A 17,180-nucleotide genomic window follows, 5' to 3' on the forward strand; every position below is an offset into this window, starting at 1 on the left:
CACGGAAGCAATTTGTTCACCTCTTCCCTTCTTACCGCGTAACGTGGAGCTGTGCAGGTCACTTCGACGTGTTATATCGTATTTGGATTGCATAGCTGTCGAGTTGTATGTCCTTTCTTTATAACTGCTGCTACCCTGTGTCAACTTTCACTCTAACCGCTACTGCACAGTTTGTCTTCTATTCCGCTAGTTCACGGGTCAGAACGGGTCAGAATTGCAGTATAGATGGAACAACAGCGGATCCCGTTTCCGAGGTCACGCGCAGCCTCGGAGGTCACACCTTGTAAGTCATCACAGCGCTTTTTTTTTGCATACATAGCTCACAGCACCCTTGGTATATTTATAAGCTCGCAGCGCTAACGGTAACTCCATGTCTGTAAATTCCATCGTACCTTCTGAAGACGATTCGTCAGAATCCATCGGCCATGAGGCTTTTCATTCTCCTTGTAAGCGTTCACTCTTAAATAATCAGACTCTCAATTAACGGCATCCTTTCATCAGTGGAACCGAGCGAAGAAGGTATAATTCGTAAACATATTGGCTTTACATACTTTTTGTTCAAGACTTTCAGGATTGAACATCAAACCTTCTGAGACTAATAACTCAACGATAGGTCAGTGAACGCTGAATTTATACGGGGCCTTTCTGATACATGTTACAGACTCTTTCGCCACATCTTCTTCCAAGCTGACATTATCTGATAAATTGTCTGCACTACCGCCTCCCAACACTCCCAGCCTGAACCGAAATCGGTCTCCAAACCCCGGCGCCAGTCGAGGTTTTAGACGCAGCTTTGAAGCGTCCGGTTCTTTGCCCTCCGTCAGAAGTGCAGAGGACATAGATCTCATACAGTCCACACGGAACAGCCCTCGACAGGGCAGCCATCTTCCTCCTCGGTCGAATGCCTCAGACGGTTCAGTGGGCATTGACGCGCCAAGGAATAGAGCCTCGTTAGATTCCGACCGCATCTCCTTACCTGCCCTACAGAGCGTTAGAAACGGTAAGATTTCTCTAATTCTTTCACATATTAAGCTTATCTTAGCTTCCCTTCAGCCTTTTCTCGCAGAAACAGGGGAAGTGATCCTACGCTCCCAGCTCAACGCACTGAACAGCTCAAGGGAGAAAATCTCGACTCGCGTTCTCGTTCTCCGTCTCGCGCAGCCTCTCCTCTTCGTCTATTGCAGCAATGGTCTCAAGGTCGTCATCGCTTTCATAACAACCCAAGGGAGGAACCGTTCATTCCTGTCGATCCTTTCCGTGCAAAGTCGCATTTCCGTTTACCATGCTTACCTTGCTGTTGCGTCAGCGAACCTAGCGATTCCTCAGAGACGGGAATGGATTATGATTGCGGCAAGGTGAAACACTATGCTGAAAGCATATCCACATTTATCACCGAGACGCTACCACGATTATTCTATCTATACGCGCTGCTGCGGCTGCCTGCTCTTTATTTCTCTAGGGTCTCACGGATTTTCGAGGATGCCGAAGTCAGCCGGCCCGATGTCCAGCGCATGATCGACGCGTGTTACCGTCCGGGATACACTGTACCTCTGTCCTCTAACGTGAACATTACTTCGAACGGGTATCGTTCGCCAGCTGCTGGAGTATCTGGTCAGGTCGGTGCTGCGGCGCTACTTTCTGACCTGGATATTCTTCCAGAAGATTGGGTGGCACCGTTCGTCTCACCAGCGCTTGTGCGATTCAAGCATTCGTGGGAGGCCTTTATTGATACCCTTATGAGAGAGTGGAAAACTCTTAATCTCGTTTCTGCTCTGTTGTTAACGTATGTACTCACCGCATGTTACTGCGTGATTATATTGCTGATGATATCAGAGCTATTTTAACCATGTTCCAGATACCAAACGCTGCCTCTGATCCTATCACTCGGACGGCGGCGTTGTTGTCACTGATCTGCGCTTTAATGAGCGTGTCTTATGGCTGCATGTACATCGTCAGGTGAGCATCTCATACATTTTGTCTCTGGTCAAGTCGCTCATTGCTTGTATAGATTTGGAACTATGAGGACTATGTATCGCGCCTCGCGATGGGCCGAGGTAAGAAAGGGAGTTTGTATTAGCGGAGTATACTCTGACTGACTGACTTGACTTGTAGGAGGCTCGTAAGACCAACACCGTAATTTGGTGGAACGTCTGGGTTATGCTCGCCATGCCGGCTGTATGGTTGTCCTGGTCCGTGTCAGAGTTGGCTGTGCCAATTCACTCAGCACTAATCACCATATTGATACAGGTCCATGGTCTACTTTGTCGTTTCCATCCTGTCTTTCGTGTGGCGCACAGGATCCGCACTCGACCCAGCTGAGTACCAGGGACTGAGTCCCACTGGAGTGCTGGGTCCGCGAATCGCGATTACATGTGTTTTCCTGATTGGGATGATATACCTCGTTCTCATAGTGAACACCCTCAGGAGCTATGGCACGCATGGGGTGTTGAGATCTGGGGCACAGGTTGAAGTGCCAGAGGAGGAGCGACGAGGGAGGGAGCGGGAGCGGGGTGCGAGCCGTCGGGAGAGTAGGAGACGGAGTGAGCGGTATGACCATGTACCAGAAGCTGCAGCGAGAGGGACTCCGGATCTTCGTAAGGATAAGGTAGTCGAGGAGGTGATGGAAACTGAGGTGAAGGAGAACGGTCGGTTGAGAACTCTCTTAGGGTTTGGGGTGAACCGGGGTTCGGATTTGGAGAGGGGGATGTGGGAGGAGAACGACTCGCTTAGACGTGCTCGTTCATCGGGCTGACTTATGATTTCGTATGATTACTTATGGACTAACTTGCTATGGACTGCTGTATTCCTTTTTTATTGCAGAAGATTGTATCGCTGTATAGACATGAATGTCACCTAAGTAACTGATAAATCGGCAGCCCTTCTGTTAAAGTTATTACGTTTATCGTATGGGATGGCATCCAGTGATGATGCGTCCATGGCATTCGCGGAAAACTAGATCACGGCAGGGATTGAACGTGAATCACTGAGACTTAGTAACAGGCAGCAAGATATACTGCCAGTACTTTGAACATTTCAGTCCCACATTTCAGTTGTAATTATTAACCCTCCTCATGCTACCAAAGGTATATTATCATCTATTGAAGATACCATAGGTGTACAACTATTTCCAGTTTGGTGGCAACTGCAAGGGAGCAGCCCGGGGAACCGGTCTAACCGCCGCATGCGTTGATGGGCCGAACTGTTTTTACCCACGGTTGAATCAACTCACTCTTCTCCCGTCATTATGATCAAGGAATTCATAGACAGTGAGTTGGCATAATAATTACCATCGACATTCTCTGACTGTAATTTCAAGGTATCCCACGCAATGGATCAGCGTCATTCGTTCCGAGTCACCGCCACCTTCCTCAGACTGGACTCGAACGATTGGTTCAATACATACCTTTGTCCGGTTTGACGAGGCTTGCAAATGGGCCTGCGTCAGATTCCAAGTGCCTTGTCTCTCGCTGACCTCCGAGATCGCTCACAAAGTTCAGTCCGAAGGGTGGCAAACATTGCATGCGGATGATAATGAAGTTCTTACACCTTTCTACGGCTTGTTGCCAAACGAGTTCCCAAAGCGTCCTTACGATTTTGCTCCCCCAGAGATGATCCAAAACACCCTTCTCATCTGCGACCTTGCTGATCTCCGTTGTTACGATCTCGTACCGCCACACGAATGAGTTTACAAAATTGGAGAAAATGACTTTCTCTTCAAAGTGCGATGAGACAGACCCCCTGCTGACGTTCCTAAAATCGAGGAAGAGTACCATATCTCTCATCGTCTTCGAGATTCGCCCTACGTTCTGCCTCTTCATGGCTTGGTTCGCGCCACGCGCTGGTATGTTGTGCCAGAAGATCCTATTGCACAACATGTGGTTGTCCTGGATGGTTTCTTGGTGCCATATGTAGGGTCCTATTCGAAACTGTTTCATGAGGGCGAGTGGACTGTCTATGAGAAGGAGATACTAGCTGTGGCCCTCATAGACGCTGTACGACATCGAATCCCGGGGCGTTTCTCCGAGCAATGTCACCGCCCGTACTGTGCGGCTGACTTTGGATGCTCTCAAAATTGTTGGCGTGGGTCTACGGGAAATCTCTCGTTTTTTCCTGTATCCGATGTCCTGGTATCACACGAAAGACCCAAAGATTGCAACCTTAGGAGCCCTGTCAGCGATAATATGCCGCCTCTTTATGGAAGTACGGCCCCATTTGTCTTTCGTGGATCATGAAAATCTACCCATTGTCCTCTAAGATGTTGCCAGACGTGCCATGGACACACAGACACACTCTATTGCGCAGCTCAGAGAGGAAACGTGGGAAGAGTTGGGAGGAATTCGGTCGCGGGGTATCACTATTCCAGATCTGGTGCGAAAGCGGCATCTGCGTTTTCGAACGCGAAGCTGTTTCGAAGAATGAGTGGTGGTTTGGTTTCGAATCTCAGGAGTAGTTTTGACGTCTTGACGTTACGTGAAAGGCTGAGGTGAGATCTGTTGCCACGTTAAGTCCTTTCAGAAGTTAACCAATGATAGGACAGTCCGATGCATTACATAGTCTACGAAAATGACGCGTATCACTCCAGGGCAATTCAGGGAGAGGCATGTTCAGCGCAAGCCACTGTCCTCGCTGAGGGTCAAAGTAATGAATCATCTGATGCCCAGAGGTCAATATGTCCCAGGTAATCCAGATTCTTCGCTCCGAATCGTACTGTGCCTATATTTATTTGACCTGAACTATGGCCTTCGCTTGAGCACTGACCGCAAGTCCGTGGGACTATCCCGGCAGCCAAAGAACATGCGAGGATCCCAATGCAATGGTTAGGGACAGGAGGGTCTGGAAAAGGCGCGATTGCTTCTCCTCTTGAGGTGTGATTAAGGAAGCAGTTTTTTATTTGCTCCCGACTGTAGCCTAGCTCTTGAGCATGGCAGCAGATTCCCCATCCAAGAACGAGGTGGCCACCAGCCCAACATTCTGTTATATAACATGCACATTTCGTCAGAAAATGTCATTTGTGTCAATCGATATTAGACCTCCAGGAACGTTCTGCAGAGAGATTAATGATGGTGACCATATCGTAGAAGGGAACAGACCCACCAACCTTAGTTAATAGAGCGAATGATTGTCAAGTGCGCTACTGCTAGAGAAATTTCCCCACAGATGGAAGGAGCATCAACGGTCACGCATCTATAGAGGACAAGCCGTTTCTTACAGCTTTTGATGAAACAATTGCTGGGTGGCAAGGACGAGAAAATGGCATCCAAGTCGATACCACGGAGGAATTCTTCTGGAAAACATGATGTCTTTGCATAGTATCTTATTTCTACCCGTCGGTGTATGTCGCTATCTCATATACGAAGCAAGAAGCCTGCCTGGCAGCGATCATCCAAAAAAGGACTGTGCAGCTGGCTTACTTGAAGTTGACTTCATTTCCCACCAGTGTTGCACAGTCGCCTAACTTTGAGGCAAAGTCAAGGTTGCCGGTTGTGAAACTTGGATGCATGACCTTGATTCTATGACGTCATCATCATGTTTATCACGAAAAGTTTCGACTTATTTGATTGCCTCCGGTCCCTGAGTAGTACGCAAGATCACAGTGGCGTGGGTAAAGCTGTTTGCTGTCAGTGACAGTGATGATTCATGACTTCGGCAACTGTCACACGCCCGCACATCACTGTAAATTCCCACATGACTGGCATCTTGGCCAACCGCAGATCAAACTTAAATAGTTAGCAACACTGGGTGTCCATTACTATACTCCACATCATATGCCAAAAAATCAGGAAATCAGATCAATGAATGGAGGGACTGCCAGACAGGAGCAAGAGAGGAGGAAGGAGCCTGAGATTGAGAATCTGTGTCATGACTGCCATGTCTTCATCAAATGTTGAATCTAAATATAAAAAAACAAGTTTGATGCCCTCCAACATGTGTTTGGAAATTAATTAATTATGGCATAAGCAGCATAGATGGTTTACTCCTCTCAGTTACTTAGAAACATCGAAAACTCATGGGCTTCCCATGAAAGCTCAGAGTTACAGAAATATGATGTGGCTTGAGACTTCTAACCGTTTTTGATGCTGGACTGATACTACTGAAATAGCAAATCATCGGTGGTTGTTAGGCATAGACTCACTAGCCAGTCAGACAACAGTGTTGTGCAGATTGCAGACAGTTCCAGTATCTGACTTTATCCATGCTACTGCAATCTTTAGAAAGCTAACAAGATGGAACAAGAGAAGTCAAGGTCATTTGCATGACAACCATTGCACCCAAGTTTCATGACCAGCAATCTTGACATCATCTCAAGGTCAGGTGACCATACAATGCTGGTTCACAAGCTAACATCTTGTGCTGATTTCTAAAATAGTGTTTCAGTGTTTTTTTCTCTCAGGTCAAACCACTGGCAATTTCAAGTACAAAGGTAGTGATAATTAATGCTGGTAAATACTCATGCTGAAGTTTGAGCCATTTGCTTTGACCACCAATATTCAAAATGGCAGTTAACCTGGTGTCCTAAAAGCCATCTTGAATATGCTAATACCAATAACCAAAAAGTCGCATATTACATAAATAATATTTCAGGCCAGATGCTTTAGCTTTATTATATTCTCACAATCTGATCATTGTTGTTAAGGCCTTAGTTTCTTACATTCGAGAAAAATAGTTCACAGGGTAAGCCAATCACTCACAGAGGCCTTCAAGCTTCAAGCTGTATTCTCTTTTCAGGATATCAAATGGGAAAATGCTGTCATGAATTATTGCTGTGGGTTTGACCCTCAATATTCTGATTCTCTCAAGTATACCATGTTCAAGGCCCAGGGACTCATCAAATATGCCACCATTGACTTTGACATTGCAATCATATTCCCTTCTGATGCAACCTCTTCTCACTGTCATTTACCTTATACAGATTCCTGAGTGGGAAAGAAATATCACTACATCTATGATGCTCTCCAAGGTGAACATGACTATGATCCATTTGCATTTAATGTCACTCTTCTTGGATATCTTTTTTGCCACCACTTCCAGGTACATGGTCATGATCTAAGCACAGCAAAAATTTTTAAACAAGCACTTGAAGTATTTGACTCTCTATAAGCCCATGCTCACTTCTCTGTTAGATAAGATGGTCACCCAAATGATCTCACAGCACTTTACTGCATCTGAGGCACTGCAGTTCTTTGAGGAGCTCCTGTCTGGAGCACAGCTAGATATCACAGTTTTGTCCAATTGCTTCACTGACTACTTTGAAAACTACAATGGATGAGAAGATCTTCCTGCAGATTTCATTCAGAAATAGTCAGATTATCGAGAGCTGCCTGTCTCTCACATGATCATTTCACTCAGGAAAATATGCTACTGGGGTGTTGGGTATCATCAGGCACTTGTAATCACTTGGAGGATATTGAGCTGGGGTCTGCATCTGTGCTCCATGCCTTTACATATAGCAGGAATGCTGTACAATACCTGCAATGGTTATCATGGCATTTCTGGCTTATACTTATTGTTTTAAATTTATACCATTTATATCTTTCCAAGTTGGATTGCATGGCTAAAGGATGAACATCCTTCTCTTCACTGCTGATACTTTTGTACTATTGTGTAGGTGCCAGTAATTCTTCAGATAATTCTCTGTTGAGCACATTCTTGTCACTGAAAATTCAGGTCTTATGGTTTGTCAGCTGTTCTTGTCTTGATAGATATCAGTAGAATCTGGCATGAAGAACAGATGACAGAAATGTTTCTCACCTCAGCTGATACAGCAAAATAGAAGAATGACTGAGGTGCCAAACAGGTATGCAAAGGCTTAAATACTTGATTGGAAGACTGATGAGATGTGTACAAAAAAGGAATGATAAGATTATGGAAGGAATAGTAATCATGGGTAAGTAAGAAAGAAATAATAAGTACAGATTGCCTCCAACACTCCCTCTGATCCATAGTTATATTATTGAAACAATGTTGAGCCCATCCAGGTAATGGATACAGTTCCATAAAAATATTGGTAGGGTTCATGTTGCCTCAAATAAACTCAACCTTAAGATTGTCACTCTTAATGAGGTCCCATATGTAGTGCTGGCAGATGGCATATATACTTCACCTTTCAGTGGGATTTTGTGGTTTTAGTCAAGGAACCCCCCCCCAGATTATCACCATACAGCAGACCGGGGCAAGGCACCGAGAGTTCAATCTCATCAAGGCAGCTCAGCATCCACATCATCTGCTGAGCATCCCTCATCAAAGAGATGTACTCCACCTCCACTGTTCCATTGTATAGGGTTGAAAATGGCTTTATTTATCGAAATAAATGATACTTAGGCTACATTGCAAGTAAAAACTAGTAAGTATCAGTGGCGCAAGCCTACATTGTATGAAAACCGTCTCCAGGTACTCTGAACAAGGCATTATGGGGCTCGGATAGAAGTCGGAGCTTCTACCTGGTAACTCGACATTCCAAATGGAACGAGCTGCCGGGTGGCCTAGCCGGCACCACGGCAAAAGCCGTGACCAATGGAAATAAGCGCGATCGATCGACATGTCAAGATACCAGGCGTTCATACGTGTTTACGATCACGGGCGCACCAGTGTGCTGGAGCTCGAAGCGCCAGTCTACTGTGGCACTGTCTACAGTAGAGGCGGAGTACATCTCTTTGACGAGGGACGCTCAGCAGATGATGTGGATGCTGAGCTGCCTTGATGAGATTGAACTCTCGGCGCCTTGCCCCGGTCTGCTGTATGGTGATAATCTGGGGGGGGGTTCCTTGACTAAAACCACAAAATCCCACTGAAAGGTGAAGTATATATGCCATCTGCCAGCACTACATATGGGACCTCATTAAGAGTGACAATCTTAAGGTCGAATTTATTCGAGGAAACACGAACCCTGCCAATAGTTTCACGAAACTGTTACCCCGCGACGCGCGTATCCGTTATCTACGCGACCTGGGGGAAAGATAATTCTCTTAAAATGATATCAATATCAAGGTTTTATTAACTCTACAGTCTTGAAGGCGACCAGATTGAAGAAAGATACCAGTGTTACACTACTCGGGGGCCGTCATTCCAGAGATTTCACCTAATGGCAAGCACCAACAAGACACAACAAGCTTATTCACCATCGACAACGACGATCAAATGACATCGCAGCTGCTCCATATCGTCGCGTCGGTTTACTGGCAACCTTAGTTTTCTGGCCCTTTTATTATTGTCTAGTCCTGCTACTGCTCAGTATCTCGAAAGAACAACAGGAAAACACCTTGAGTCACTTATACTGTCGACTCGGAGATTCTTTTTCTGATATGGATAGAATATCTTCCATTCATCGCTATGTCTCTACTGCCATTGTAGCGCCTCTTGGTGTCGGAAAGATAGATACTGGTCTGTGACAGTGAAGAGACGGCGAAAGTGCGCATGTTTATTGTCGAGAGCCCGCGAGCCCAGGAGCAACGACTCCCGTCCTTAAGGTGCCAACTGTGTCAGCGTACACTTCACCGTGAAGAAATACCGTTTCATCTTCTGCGAAGACTTTGTTATATTCTTACAATCTACGGCCAGAAGGCGTTGTTGTGATTTTGAACTCTTTGAGAAGTGAGGGAGAGTTCCATGGGCTCTTCATGCACTGGTCGTTGGTTCACGTTCTGTTGTCGCTGCCTCTTTTTTATTTCCTTCGTTTCATCTACAGACACCGGTAGTGTATGGATACGGAACATTGGTACCAGAATTACCCACATTTTTTCTTTTCTCAGGACGCTTCGTTCAGATCTCGCGTCGGATGTTCGAGTTCTTCATAACATATATGTTCCTTATCCAGCGGTATTGATTTCTCGATCTGTCTACTTGTCCAACAAATGAATACAATATCACCGATACATTTAAATCACTCCCGAGCACTTGTAGAAGATTCCCTTAGAGGCCAACATTGATGGGGGTGCAGCCCAGAGCAACAACGCCGTTCTGTTCGTGGATAAGTATGCATGCAATCATTTCCGAGGTCGAATTACTCACGTAGCTGTTGTCTGTACAGCAGACAGGTTGGTCGGAGCAGTCGGTGCCACCAGCGCCAATGCCAGTGATGGGGCTGCAGGTAACACCGCTGCGATGAACGTACTCAGCAAAGCAGAAGACACGATTTAGTACGTGAAAACCTACAGATCAGCGGTGATGCTGCTGAGGGCGATCCCGAGGAGGCCCAAGAGGGTCTGAACAGCGCTACTCAGGTCACTGGGCTATCACAATTCAATCGTTTAGCTCCCCAGCGTGATCGTATAGATGAGTAGCGCAGGTCAACTCACACTCTGGACAGAATTGCAGCACTGCGCGCTACCGGAAGCACAAGTGTCTTGCCGGGGAAGGACAGTGGCGGTCGCAAGGAGAGGCAAAGCCAGGAGAGTAAAAGCAGAGAGACGAACAAACATTATGAAACTGAGGTTAAGCTGTACAACTGTGAGGGCTGTTCGACTTGGTCATACCCGGTAAACTCACCTCTCTTTTATACGTTTTCGTCCTCTCTGTTATCCCCATGTACGATAGTCATCTGGTCGAGTAATAATGGTCCGTCCTGACTGGCAATGCGCACGTTTGAGGAATACCGGGACAGGATGTGGTGCTGGGTGGAAGCGAGTATCCGTCAGTACCATACCTTTTCACGGTACTTGTACTGTATTTCTTGGAATCTGCGAGAGAATTTGAGCAATCCGGCATTCCGGCATGCTGAGTAAGGAAAGAATCCGATATTGAAAGAATTAGATAGAAATTACTGGAAAAGGTGTAGTCTAGTATAAATATGAGAAGTCAATGGGGAAACTCAGGAGTTTGTAACCCAAAAACTAAAGGTCTTACAAGCACGTACTTTGGATACAGTCCAAATCTGAACACAAACTACACTGCTGATCTCCATTTACTGTTCTCTACCTCTTATCGCTATGGCCTCGCAGAACATCAATTCGCTACTCGGATCTGGAAAATGAATGGGTCAAAATTACCATGATTAGAAGTTTAATCTCAGCATAATATTACGGCGTGCAGGCATATGGAAGATTGTTTCCGGGGCAATAGAGAAACCAAAGCTTTGCAATGGAAGGAATTGGAAGGAAGGGAAACAGCAGCAGAGGATAGATTGTACAGATGGGTCATCAGCTTGAAAAGGCACAAGGGCAAGCACACAGACCAAATTTGGAAGGAAATATTTTAGGACTCGAGATTCGGACAACGAGGCTGAAATTCGAGGAAGTCTAGAGGGCCTACATCAGGATCGGAATTCGAAGAAGTAGAGGGCTTACCTAAAGACGCTAAAGGTAGAATACCGGCTTGAAGGGAAGTGTTGGAATCTCCAAGAGAATTCGAGCAATCCAGCATTCCAGCATGCTGAGTAAGGAAAGAAGGAAAGAAGCTGAAGGGAATTGAAGGAATTAGATAGAAATATTGATATGAATTGCATCCCAAATAGGTTTTCTAAGAAATGGTGTGATCGAATGAGCCAGCACCGGGCCCTCATTTGGATACGTACAAAATCTTTTCCCTGTTGCCCTGAGCACCATGACGGAACCGTTGGTCGCATCCACTCATTCATTTTCATTTCAATGGCATATCTTTACCAGGCCTTTCGAAGCCCAGTAAAAGAAAGATGTCGGTGAACAAACTCACGGTTTCTTGATCTGCTCAAGGCTCATCTATCCACTTGAATTAATGTGACATAAAAAAGGGTCGATTTCCCCCTGACAGCCTAGATTTCCGACTCATGAACAGCAACACGGGAAAGATGTAGGCCCGTTACATATGCGAAACGTACCACCTGGTATCAGATGTCCTCCTGACCTAGTCGCAGGCTGCATTTTCTTGATGACTGTTGACATGAAAAGAGTTATGCTACTTTACCTAACAAATGCAGAACACAACGAACTCCTTCAAGAGTCGAGTGGAAGGGTTCGTAGCACCTAGGCTGACAGGGTACATCGCCATACATTTGGTGTTGCGCGCGAAAACGATCGAGATGGTAAAGTGCTTTCTGATCCTTGTTGGCTGGATCGAAGCATCCGCCGAGCTGGACCCTAAAAAGGATGGTATGAGAAGGCTCACTGTGGAGATACGGTAATACTCAGTCTCTATAGAAAGGGAACGTGATCAAATGGAAAGATATGATCACCCGGAGCAAGCAGCTCCACCTGTCAAATACTCGAAACGCTACCACGGGACAGGCTCAGGTTCAAGCTCTGTACAGGAACAAAAGAAAATATCGTTGATCGTATGGGCATGTGTTGCGTTCCGCAAAGAGCTGCAGAGATATCTTAAAATAAACAGGCATCCAAGCGAACCCGGTATTGGCGATGGTTTCACAACTCTGTCCTAGTATAGTTAGAAATCGAACTGACATTTGTCGCGACAAGAATGACATCTGGCACTGCACGAGCGTGGGCACCTGAGGGTAGAACCCTTGACCAGAGTGAAATAAAAGAATCCCAACGTTACCTGTGTCCACTGTTGCATCTCGGAAAAACACATTTCAGGCTGAAGAAAGAAGCAAAAGAGATCAATTGATAGAAATGCATACAACATGGACAATTGCCCACGAGAAACGGCGTGGCGAGCATACTAATCTTTCCCCGAAAATATTCGCCTGTAGATTCCCTTCGGTGATCCATCTAGAAAACACATAAACATACGGTAGAAAGACGGAAGGGAAATGAAGAGACTTGCTTCATTTTCATCGACCTTCAGAGCTTTGACGTGGAGCGTGGCGACATATCTCACATCAGCGTATACAGGTGACATTGTCTCCTCCAGCTTGCCACTGATGAGATTGTATATATCCTGGGATGAGGTATTCAAGGCCGACAGGTCAGCAGGCAGGACAAGGGGACCATATATCATGGTAGCTAAATGGAGAATGAATGGAGCGGCAGTGGAGATAGTGTAAGGACGTGCGTACGATTCATTACGGTAATGCGTATCTCAGGATGCTCGCGGCCAAATTCAAAGGCGGCCTCTTCGGCGATTTTCTTGGAAACAGCGTAAACAGCCATTCCAGGAAGCGCGCTAGAAACAGCCTGCTCGTAGGTTAAGGGGTTCCCGGTGTCTCAGTGAGTCTATATTGCTACCCTGACAGAACCGCTGTGCCATACCAGTCCTCTGCAGTATAGGTATAGTCACGCCAAAGACCTGAATCAGAGGGTCACACAGATCGATGGTAAACTGATACAGGCAGCTTACCAACCTTGGTTGGGTCAACGACTGCAGCGATGCTTCCTGTTACAATAACACGTCGGACACCATGCTTGAGACATGCTTCCAGAACCTTGACCGTCCCCTGCCTCGCAGGATCAAGAAGGTCCTTTTCAGGATCGTCTACACTCCGGAAGAAAGGCGACACCACGTGAATAACGGCACTTATACCTTGGGCGAAGGTAGACTGGCATTGAAAGCTTTCTAAGACGCTCATATGACAAGGGAGCTCCCTCAATGGGTGATCCGGTGATCGATTCCGGCGAAGAGGATAACCGCGCAACAGAAGCATGAGGCCCGGCTTCGTAAGGAAAGCTATCGTGATATTATCGCGTGTACGCTCTTCCAAACAGTCCAACCATATCGGTATACACGCGTTGTCCGCGTTACCCCTGGCCTTTCCACCGACGAAATAACCTTGTCTGGGAACCTCGACAAAGAGAACTACGACGTAGAACTCGGGGAGGCCCCTTCTGGCGTATAGGTTCGTGATATGTTTGGCCAGAGCTTGCTTGTCCTCGTTTGAGTAAAGGTTAGGGGGTACATAGAATCGATGAAGAGGTATGGTCGCTTCTGAATTTGAGCATCGGTTGCGTGTTTCCTTCGTTTTAAGTGTCTTTAATGTCTCACATACCCAGCTCGGCGGATGCTTCGATCCAGCCAACAAGGATCGGAAAGCACTTTACCATTTAGATCGTTTTCGCGCGTAACACCAAATGTATGGCGATGTACCCTGTCAGCCTAGGTGCTACGAACCCTTCCACTCGACTCTTGAAGGAGTTCGTTGTGTTCTGCATTTGTTAGGTAAAGTAGCATAACTCTTTTCATGTCAACAGTCATCAAGAAAATGCAGCCTGCGACTAGGTCAGGAGGACATCTGATACCAGGTGGTACGTTTCGCATATGTAACGGGCCTACATCTTTCCCGTGTTGCTGTTCATGAGTCGGAAATCTAGGCTGTCAGGGGGAAATCGACCCTTTTTTATGTCACATTAATTCAAGTGGATAGATGAGCCTTGAGCAGATCAAGAAACCGTGAGTTTGTTCACCGACATCTTTCTTTTACTGGGCTTCGAAAGGCCTGGTAAAGATATGCCATTGAAATGAAAATGAATGAGTGGATGCGACCAACGGTTCCGTCATGGTGCTCAGGGCAACAGGGAAAAGATTTTGTACGTATCCAAATGAGGGCCCGGTGCTGGCTCATTCGATCACACCATTTCTTAGAAAACCTATTTGGGATGCAATTCATATCAATATTTCTATCTAATTCCTTCAATTCCCTTCAGCTTCTTTCCTTCTTTCCTTACTCAGCATGCTGGAATGCTGGATTGCTCGAATTCTCTTGGAGATTCCAACACTTCCCTTCAAGCCGGTATTCTACCTTTAGCGTCTTTAGGTAAGCCCTCTACTTCTTCGAATTCCGATCCTGATGTAGGCCCTCTAGACTTCCTCGAATTTCAGCCTCGTTGTCCGAATCTCGAGTCCTAAAATATTTCCTTCCAAATTTGGTCTGTGTGCTTGCCCTTGTGCCTTTTCAAGCTGATGACCCATCTGTACAATCTATCCTCTGCTGCTGTTTCCCTTCCTTCCAATTCCTTCCATTGCAAAGCTTTGGTTTCTCTATTGCCCCGGAAACAATCTTCCATATGCCTGCACGCCGTAATATTATGCTGAGATTAAACTTCTAATCATGGTAATTTTGACCCATTCATTTTCCAGATCCGAGTAGCGAATTGATGTTCTGCGAGGCCATAGCGATAAGAGGTAGAGAACAGTAAATGGAGATCAGCAGTGTAGTTTGTGTTCAGATTTGGACTGTATCCAAAGTACGTGCTTGTAAGACCTTTAGTTTTTGGGTTACAAACTCCTGAGTTTCCCCATTGACTTCTCATATTTATACTAGACTACACCTTTTCCAGTAATTTCTATCTAATTCTTTCAATATCGGATTCTTTCCTTACTCAGCATGCCGGAATGCCGGATTGCTCAAATTCTCTCGCAGATTCCAAGAAATACAGTACAAGTACCGTGAAAAGGTATGGTACTGACGGATACTCGCTTCCACCCAGCACCACATCCTGTCCCGGTATTCCTCAAACGTGCGCATTGCCAGTCAGGACGGACCATTATTACTCGACCAGATGACTATCGTACATGGGGATAACAGAGAGGACGAAAACGTATAAAAGAGAGGTGAGTTTACCGGGTATGACCAAGTCGAACAGCCCTCACAGTTGTACAGCTTAACCTCAGTTTCATAATGTTTGTTCGTCTCTCTGCTTTTACTCTCCTGGCTTTGCCTCTCCTTGCGACCGCCACTGTCCTTCCCCGGCAAGACACTTGTGCTTCCGGTAGCGCGCAGTGCTGCAATTCTGTCCAGAGTGTGAGTTGACCTGCGCTACTCATCTATACGATCACGCTGGGGAGCTAAACGATTGAATTGTGATAGCCCAGTGACCTGAGTAGCGCTGTTCAGACCCTCTTGGGCCTCCTCGGGATCGCCCTCAGCAGCATCACCGCTGATCTGTAGGTTTTCACGTACTAAATCGTGTCTTCTGCTTTGCTGAGTACGTTCATCGCAGCGGTGTTACCTGCAGCCCCATCACTGGCATTGGCGCTGGTGGCACCGACTGCTCCGACCAACCTGTCTGCTGTACAGACAACAGCTACGTGAGTAATTCGACCTCGGAAATGATTGCATGCATACTTATCCACGAACAGAACGGCGTTGTTGCTCTGGGCTGCACCCCCATCAATGTTGGCCTCTAAGGGAATCTTCTACAAGTGCTCGGGAGTGATTTAAATGTATCGGTGATATTGTATTCATTTGTTGGACAAGTAGACAGATCGAGAAATCAATACCGCTGGATAAGGAACATATATGTTATGAAGAACTCGAACATCCGACGCGAGATCTGAACGAAGCGTCCTGAGAAAAGAAAAAATGTGGGTAATTCTGGTACCAATGTTCCGTATCCATACACTACCGGTGTCTGTAGATGAAACGAAGGAAATAAAAAAGAGGCAGCGACAACAGAACGTGAACCAACGACCAGTGCATGAAGAGCCCATGGAACTCTCCCTCACTTCTCAAAGAGTTCAAAATCACAACAACGCCTTCTGGCCGTAGATTGTAAGAATATAACAAAGTCTTCGCAGAAGATGAAACGGTATTTCTTCACGGTGAAGTGTACGCTGACACAGTTGGCACCTTAAGGACGGGAGTCGTTGCTCCTGGGCTCGCGGGCTCTCGACAATAAACATGCGCACTTTCGCCGTCTCTTCACTGTCACAGACCAGTATCTATCTTTCCGACACCAAGAGGCGCTACAATGGCAGTAGAGACATAGCGATGAATGGAAGATATTCTATCCATATCAGAAAAAGAATCTCCGAGTCGACAGTATAAGTGACTCAAGGTGTTTTCCTGTTGTTCTTTCGAGATACTGAGCAGTAGCAGGACTAGACAATAATAAAAGGGCCAGAAAACTAAGGTTGCCAGTAAACCGACGCGACGATATGGAGCAGCTGCGATGTCATTTGATCGTCGTTGTCGATGGTGAATAAGCTTGTTGTGTCTTGTTGGTGCTTGCCATTAGGTGAAATCTCTGGAATGACGGCCCCCGAGTAGTGTAACACTGGTATCTTTCTTCAATCTGGTCGCCTTCAAGACTGTAGAGTTAATAAAACCTTGATATTGATATCATTTTAAGAGAATTGTCTTTCCTCCAGGTCGCGTAGATAACGGATACGCGCGTCGCGGGGTAACAGTTTCGTGAAACTATTGGCAGGGTTCGTGTTTCCTCGAATAAATTCGACCTTAAGATTGTCACTCTTAATGAGGTCCCATATGTAGTGCTGGCAGATGGCATATATACTTCACCTTTCAGTGGGATTTTGTGGTTTTAGTCAAGGAACCCCCCCCCAGATTATCACCATACAGCAGACCGGGGCAAGGC

General features: G+C 46.2%; 7 protein-coding genes across 7 annotated transcripts; 3 read left to right on the top strand and 4 right to left on the bottom strand.

The window, feature by feature from the left end:
• On the top strand, nucleotides 1–2,874 carry BT62DRAFT_478202 (uncharacterized protein). Its single transcript, XM_043181096.1, has 11 exons — nucleotides 1–105; nucleotides 171–283; nucleotides 348–446; nucleotides 502–519; nucleotides 572–613; nucleotides 662–1,000; nucleotides 1,054–1,783; nucleotides 1,834–1,956; nucleotides 2,009–2,054; nucleotides 2,113–2,189; nucleotides 2,248–2,874. The coding sequence occupies exons 2-11, from the start codon at nucleotides 226–228 to the stop codon at nucleotides 2,750–2,752; spliced, it is 2,037 nt and encodes a 678-aa protein (XP_043035155.1). The 5' UTR covers nucleotides 1–105; nucleotides 171–225; the 3' UTR covers nucleotides 2,753–2,874.
• A 351-nt stretch (nucleotides 2,875–3,225) lies between these two features.
• On the bottom strand, nucleotides 3,226–3,818 carry BT62DRAFT_923235 (uncharacterized protein; the record flags this gene model as incomplete). The annotated part of the gene is made up of 2 exons (XM_043184486.1): nucleotides 3,226–3,299; nucleotides 3,404–3,818. The coding sequence occupies 2 exons, from the start codon at nucleotides 3,816–3,818 to the stop codon at nucleotides 3,226–3,228; spliced, it is 489 nt and encodes a 162-aa protein (XP_043035156.1).
• Nucleotides 3,819–9,723: 5,905 nt separating this feature from the next.
• BT62DRAFT_936965 (hydrophobin-251) lies at nucleotides 9,724–10,434 on the bottom strand. Its single transcript, XM_043187220.1, has 3 exons — nucleotides 10,293–10,434; nucleotides 10,006–10,107; nucleotides 9,724–9,954 (listed from the first exon to the last, which is right to left on the bottom strand). The coding sequence occupies exons 1-3, from the start codon at nucleotides 10,413–10,415 to the stop codon at nucleotides 9,907–9,909; spliced, it is 273 nt and encodes a 90-aa protein (XP_043035157.1). The 5' UTR covers nucleotides 10,416–10,434; the 3' UTR covers nucleotides 9,724–9,906.
• A 1,447-nt stretch (nucleotides 10,435–11,881) lies between these two features.
• On the top strand, nucleotides 11,882–12,346 carry BT62DRAFT_923237 (uncharacterized protein; the record flags this gene model as incomplete). The annotated part of the gene is made up of 2 exons (XM_043184487.1): nucleotides 11,882–12,059; nucleotides 12,108–12,346. The coding sequence occupies 2 exons, from the start codon at nucleotides 11,882–11,884 to the stop codon at nucleotides 12,344–12,346; spliced, it is 417 nt and encodes a 138-aa protein (XP_043035158.1).
• A 242-nt stretch (nucleotides 12,347–12,588) lies between these two features.
• On the bottom strand, nucleotides 12,589–13,435 carry BT62DRAFT_974574 (NAD(P)-binding protein; the record flags this gene model as incomplete). The annotated part of the gene is made up of 3 exons (XM_043189168.1): nucleotides 12,589–12,872; nucleotides 12,926–13,072; nucleotides 13,207–13,435. 3 exons carry the CDS (start codon nucleotides 13,433–13,435, stop codon nucleotides 12,589–12,591), a joined length of 660 nt encoding a protein of 219 aa, XP_043035159.1.
• A 150-nt stretch (nucleotides 13,436–13,585) lies between these two features.
• On the bottom strand, nucleotides 13,586–13,783 carry BT62DRAFT_842557 (uncharacterized protein; the record flags this gene model as incomplete). The annotated part of the gene is made up of 1 exon (XM_043182447.1): nucleotides 13,586–13,783. A coding segment is annotated over one exon (198 nt), but the record flags the coding sequence as incomplete, so codon positions are not given.
• A 1,679-nt stretch (nucleotides 13,784–15,462) lies between these two features.
• Nucleotides 15,463–16,173, top strand: BT62DRAFT_936970 (hydrophobin-251). Its single transcript, XM_043187221.1, has 3 exons — nucleotides 15,463–15,604; nucleotides 15,790–15,891; nucleotides 15,943–16,173. Exons 1-3 carry the CDS (start codon nucleotides 15,482–15,484, stop codon nucleotides 15,988–15,990), a joined length of 273 nt encoding a protein of 90 aa, XP_043035161.1. The 5' UTR covers nucleotides 15,463–15,481; the 3' UTR covers nucleotides 15,991–16,173.
• Nucleotides 16,174–17,180: the final 1,007 nt, after the last annotated feature.

This window comes from Guyanagaster necrorhizus (genome assembly GCF_019112545.1).
Source record: "Guyanagaster necrorhizus MCA 3950 unplaced genomic scaffold BT62scaffold_36, whole genome shotgun sequence".
Taxonomy (NCBI): Eukaryota; Fungi; Basidiomycota; class Agaricomycetes; order Agaricales; family Physalacriaceae; genus Guyanagaster; species Guyanagaster necrorhizus.